Source organism: Hordeum vulgare, chromosome 3H (assembly GCF_904849725.1).
Source record: "Hordeum vulgare subsp. vulgare chromosome 3H, MorexV3_pseudomolecules_assembly, whole genome shotgun sequence".
Classification (NCBI taxonomy): Eukaryota; Viridiplantae; Streptophyta; class Magnoliopsida; order Poales; family Poaceae; genus Hordeum; species Hordeum vulgare.
The window spans coordinates 595,905,834-595,911,971 of NC_058520.1; the positions used below are offsets into that span (position 1 = coordinate 595,905,834).

At 49.3% G+C, this 6,138-nt stretch overlaps 1 protein-coding gene across 1 annotated transcript; it reads right to left on the bottom strand.

The window, feature by feature from the left end:
- Positions 1–324: 324 nt before the first annotated feature.
- On the bottom strand, positions 325–3,595 carry LOC123445486 (BTB/POZ domain and ankyrin repeat-containing protein NPR5-like). The gene is made up of 2 exons (XM_045122474.1): positions 2,614–3,595; positions 325–1,523 (listed from the first exon to the last, which is right to left on the bottom strand). The coding sequence occupies exons 1-2, from the start codon at positions 3,157–3,159 to the stop codon at positions 528–530; spliced, it is 1,542 nt and encodes a 513-aa protein (XP_044978409.1). The 5' UTR covers positions 3,160–3,595; the 3' UTR covers positions 325–527.
- Positions 3,596–6,138: the final 2,543 nt, after the last annotated feature.

A 6,138-nucleotide genomic window follows, 5' to 3' on the forward strand; every position in this document is an offset into this window, starting at 1 on the left:
AATGGAGCACTGGCGTATAGGGAAGACAATATAGTAAATAGTGTCATATAGCCCAATCGACCTTGTGTGGTTTCAAAAGGATCATTTGAGCAGAAAAAAGTAGTAAGGCATGATATGAAAATCAAGTACCAATCGACCTTTCTTGTCCATGTTTCAGTGCATCAAAGAACATGACCCACCTAGCTATACCAACACACACATGCACAGAACAGAAATATTTTTTGTTTTTGTTTTAAAACATCACCTCTCAAAATTCTCAAAAGAAGACCTCACTAATTATCTAATCAAAAAACAGAAATGAATGTAGAGCCTAACGAACACATATCAAGTCACCAGGAAATTAACTATTGAAATTCAACATCCATGCATGCATGATCTCTCTACAAAAGACACTACTTAATTAACAGCCCAAAAGGATCATCTGATCATGCATTCTCGTCGACCGATCTCCTGTGATAATGTGGATATAAATAACATATGATTAATTAGTTCTAAGCCTTACAAGGAGATAGTAGAGCAGCCATGTCTCATGGGAAGCCATGAGGGGAGAACAACGAAGAGGGGCCTCCTTGCCCTGATCTGCTCCCTCCGCCGTCGCCGCCGCCGCCGTCGCCGTGGTTCATCACGTCCATCCCTAGGTTCAGGTACACCATCCTGTTGTCCAAGCTCAGGTTCATGCTCGTGCTCGTCCCGCCGGTGCCGCTGTACACGCCACCGCCGCCAGCGCCCGGATGGTGGTCGCTGTACATGGGCACCATCGCATTGCCGGCCGCGTCCTCCCTGGACATGACCATGGCCGCCGACTGCACGAGCTCGAGGCAGAGGCGGAGCTTGTTGGGCTCGATGTGGGTGAGGCCCGGCACGGCGCCCTTGAAGAGGAAGTCGGAGGTGAGCGTGCGGAGGATGTCGAGCGGCGTGACCCCGTCGACGGTGCGCACGTTGGGGTCGGCGTGGTGGTCGAGGAGCACGGCCACCATGTCCGGGCAGACCATCTCGGCGGCAACGTGCAGCGGCGTCTTCCCAGCGGGCCCAGCCGGGTGGTTGACGTCGGCAGCGCCCAGCTCCAGCAGCGCCTTGACCACCTCCCGGCTACAGTTCTCGACGGCGTAGTGCAGCGCGAGCGCCTCGTCGAGGTTGAGCCCCTCCCCCATGACCATGAGCTTGACGAGCTCTACGTCGGAGGAGTCGAGCGCGCGGCGCATCCGGCGGATCTTGTTGTGGTCGTCGAGCTCGGCTGCGGAGGCGTCGATGACGGAGCCCTGGTGGTGGTGCTGCTGATGCTGCTGGTGGTGGGCGAGAAAGGGGGAGCGGCGGGACATGGAGGACTTGAGGCGCAGGTCGTCGATCTTGGCGACGACGTCGAGGGGGAGGTGCTTGGCGAGCACCTCCGGCGGGAGGCCGGACTTGGCGACGAGGTGGGAGCAGGTGTTCCAGAGCTGGTGCAGGTCCTGCTTGCGCGACGCCATGAGCACCTTCATCACGTCCTCGATGGACGCCTTCTCCACCATGCCCGCCAGCTGCTTCTGCAAAACCACAAAGCCATGACCGTCGCAAAAAGCTCAATACTTTTTCCACATCCATCATATGTACACTCACAAGTTGCAAAAGCTCACAGCTCACAGCTCACAGGTATATCAATATGGCATGGAGAGACCGAGAGAGCTTACTAGAGGAGACGATATAAAGGAAAAGATCTCTACCCATATATGAGATGTGCATAGTGGATTGTCCGTCCCTGTGCATAAAATATAAGGCGGAGGAACAGAAGGGCTCAACAGTATGTATGTATAGCGCGCAGCATCATGGCGCTGATTGGAGACAGGATTAAAGGGATTGGGGGGAAAAGTTTTGGAGAAAGGGAAATCAATTAACCGTCTCACAAAGAAAACTAAACCCTAGCGCCAAATCGCAAATGAGGAGCAGAAACAAAGCAAGAAAGTGTGTGCCTTTCCGAGTGCTGCCGAATCGCTCGCTACTTGCAGCCGTGGTGTGCTGCTCGTGCCCCAACAGTGGCGGCCATGGTGGCATGGGAAGGAGCAACAGTGACCAAAAGGAAAGGAGAAATTTACCATTAACGAACCCTAGCTAGCAACAAGAGCTGAAAGCAAGGGGGGGTGTGGTGTGGTGGATCGATGATGGGTGACGGAAAGACGGATGGATGGACGGGTAAAGAGAGAAGGAAAGAAAGCGGCGGGCAGGCAGGCAGGCAGGCGGCAGGAGGAGGAAGAAAGCGCGCACGTACGTATGCATATGCATATACGCACGCACGCACGCGTGCGCGCGCTGCCTGCAGACGACACGACGGGTCGACGGCGACGACGACGACGACGTCGACGACATACTGCGCTACACAGTCGAGTATAACTTGGTTTAAAAAGGTACGGACAGAGATCAAATCAATGCTGCTGCAGAGATCAGAATGCTCGCCGATCCCAACATAACCAACCCCATCTTGATCCCCACAATCGGCGATCGATCCCCACCCAGCCCCAGGAGAGAGAGAGAGATTGGAACTTTCTTGATTTTTTTGTTCATGGGGAAAAAGAGATGGGGCGGTGAGCAAGAATTGAGAATTGGGGATTAATTAGGGAGAGCATGTAACTAATTAATTACCTGGGTGAGGAGGGCGAGCTCCTCGACGCCGAAGGAGCGGGCGACGGTGAGGGTGTCGAGGGCCAGGTCGACGGCGGCTGCGCAGTGGGTGTGCCAGCAGCCGCGCTCGCCGCACCCGGGCCTGGGCTCCCCCTTCTGCGGCACCAGCGACACCTGCCCGCTGTACAGGAACTGGAGCACCAGCAGGAACACCTCGTAGCTCACCGAGTTCACGGGTATCACCGCTCCCGGCGCCATGGCCGCCGCGGAGGCCGAGCCGGAGCCTCCGGCGCCGCGCGGGGAGGAGGCGGATGCACCGGAGGGCGAGCGCGGGCTGAGGTGGTCCATGAGCACCGCGCCGGGGGAGCCGGCTGCGGCCGCGGCCGCGGCCTGGTCCGCCGCGGCGCCGCAGAAGAACTTGCGGAAGAAGAGGCTGCGCGCGGCGAGGATGCAGCGGTGCGCGTGCACCAGCCGGCCCTCCACGCTGAACGTCACGTCGCTGAAGGCCTGGCCGTTGATGAGCAGGTTGAGGTAGTCCATGGAGAGCGACTTGAAGGTGTCGTCCATGGCCGCCCGCCGCGCCGCGCCGCACCAGCTTCTCGCTAATCCTCCTCCTCCTCCTCCTCCCTCTATCAGTCAATTCGGAGAGAGGGAGAGGAGGAAGAAGAAGCTGGATGAATCAGATCGAGCTAGAGCTGCAGCTGGAGCTCGAGGGAGAGGAGTGGAAGAAGCCGTTGGCGCTGCTGGCTGCTTCGCTCGTCTGCCCCTTCTGCCGGCTGCTGCTGCTGCTGCTGCTGCTGCTGCGCTTGTTGTTGCCCTCCAATCTCGTGCTGCATCGCCCGATCTCTTTTGATCTTCTCTTCTGTCTGCAGTGACCACTTCTTCTTCTCTCCCCTCTTCACTTCTGTCTCTCTCTCTCTCCCTTTCTCCCCTTTATTTATGCAGTATTTTTCGACGGGTGCTCGTGCTGGTGCCCCTCTCTCTCTCTGTCTCCAAAGGTTATATGGAGGCTTGAGATTTTTTTGGGCCTGTGTTGGGGGGAGGGAGGGAGGGCAATATGGGTGGCTGGCTGGGGACATGCATGAATAATTGGTGGGATTAAAATGGGAGGGGCGAAATTAACCGTACATATATGCCAAACAGAGCATGTATGTGTCTACACTTCAGGGGCCCGGAAAAATTTGGACCCAGAGAGAGTGGGAGCCCCCCCTCCAATTGGGGTGGGGGAAAATTAAGTGTGCCATGCTTTGACTGATGCAAGCCATAAATCATGTGTGATTGAAGTGTCTGCTTGCCTTGGAGAGCAGAGCTAAATTAAAGACGATGCATGTCTGCCTTTACATGAATTAAGGCTACGGTGTTGGGTTACACCATGCCCCGTCCGAAAATACCAAGGTGAACATAGTTCCACACGCACCCGTGTTAGCAGCAAAAATTGAGAGAGAAAAAACTACTAGGAAAAAAAATCTGACATTTCGAAGCATCAAACTTGGTTGCCATTCTTCTAACGTGTGCAGTTTTGCGAAGAAATGCATGACACCCATGTTATTCTTAGGGAAGATAATACAATCCTGACGTTATTCAAGGATCATGGGTATCATTTATTCAAGAATCTTCACACGTTAGCAGAATGACGATCAACTTTCATAACCTAGAATTTAAGAATTGCTTGATTTTCTTCTAGTATGTTTTTATCTACTGTTCTAACTGGTGCGCATGAAACCATGTTCCAAAAATTCCTGTCCATGCGCTGCCCTACAAATAGTGTAAACTCCAAATTATACCCTTCATAGAGCCATTGCAACCTCAAAATTTTACTTTATAACTGGTGCAAATGAAACCAAGATTTTTTTCATTTATTACATCACCACCAATATATATTTTTAATTTGTGTGAGCATATGTGTAAACAAAACTAAGAATTAATTCTCTGTCCGTTTTTGTACTAGCTAGATGAACAATTACATAAACACATTTCTTTTTGTTTTACATTAAAAAAATTGTAAATAAAATGCGAATTAGTTAAGTCTCACTTGAGTAAGAGATAGACGTCGTCTCCATGGCTAGTAGGAGTAGTAAGTGATTTGATCGTATTAGAATTTCAACATTTTACATTTATTATATTCATGCAGGGTGCCACTTATCCCCGCCCTCCGTCCCAAACTAGGTTATCGTTATGCCACCTACAGAGATGTCATAGCCTCCTACGTCCTCCTCGTCTTTCCAAGTCGCTTGCATGTCATAACCCTAGCCGAAAAAGGGTTTACCCCCGCTTTGTATGACAAAGCAACAAACCGAAATATTCAACGATAGGTGCTGGGACGAAAGTAGCACAATCACGTTCAAAAGAAACGACATAACGTATCATAACCCTAGCTTCTGTGAGCAATTATAACCTATTTTTAGCTCGTCAGACAAAAATGTGTATCGTTTTTTTTTCCGGTGGTTAACAAATCAGTACTAGTAGGTGGTACATCCCAATTTTAGTGTATCAAAACATTTTGCAGCTATTAAATCCATACATATATATAGAAAAATAGAGATGTGGATATGTCAGAATAGGTGGCAAAAGAATATGACAAACACAGTGACACGCTGCCAAAAATGATTTGCTGATAATTGCATCCTACCTTCCAAAAGAAGAAAAGAATGCAAGACCGGAAAAGAACCTGCGGGTAACGTATAGTCCAGAGATGCTGCACCTTCCCGGCAAATGACGTGAAAGAGAGCATGCATCCGTTGGAGACGCGTCTGCATGTATGCGTTTGTTTGTATATACGTATACAGCTATCCATGATCATTCCTTCTGTTGACTAACCTTGATCATAAGATTCCTCATCATGTTTTGTTAATAGGCCAAATGACAGGAGACCATTATTAAGTGATGATTAGGGAGTGACTAAAGTACTATAGGAACATATCTTTGTTAATTACTTTTGTGTTTTATAAGTGTGTTCATTAGTTCCAAATTATTCTCTGTGTTACCTAGTTGACTTTGTAGTTCTTTCTTTTTCATTTTTATGTCATGTGCATACTTTCTATGTGATTAGATAACTTAAGCTCTTATGGATAATCTCGCCTAAGCTTTACAAAGTATATTCTTTTGTTGCTATGTAGTGCCTGGTCTAGTTACTTTACGGGCAAAACGGGAGCATGTTAGGAAAAGCTCACACGCATGAGTGGAAAGTACATTATTATTATTATATTGCATATTATATAGCTTCGGAAATTAACTTGTGGATGAGCTTGATAGCGTGATCTGGGCTATAGTTAGTTGCCAATTAATTAAATACTTAATCAGTCGTGGACATATGCTTTGGGCACTCATGCCTCAAGCTCACAATCCAATGATTGCCCCCAAAATTGAGTAAACAAACCGAGTCACGAACGACGAATTCTTCAGTACAAACAGGAGTGTGGGTGACTCAGTTTTTGGGTGGATGCATCATAATATTTTAGTTTCTTGCTTGTGGGAAAAAAACACATACTTTGGATGTCTTTTGGGATCTTGGTAAAATATTTATATTGTTATTTCTTGCCGTGACTT

Excerpts from the sequence above, each read along its gene's own strand:
- LOC123445486 (XM_045122474.1), bottom strand. The coding sequence starts at position 3,159 with ATGGACGACACCTTCAAGTCGCTCTCCATGGACTACCTCAACCTGCTC. Across the intron at positions 1,524-2,613 it reads AGCTCGCCCTCCTCACCCAG|AAGCAGCTGGCGGGCATGGT; the intron begins GTAATTAATTAG and ends GTGGTTTTGCAG.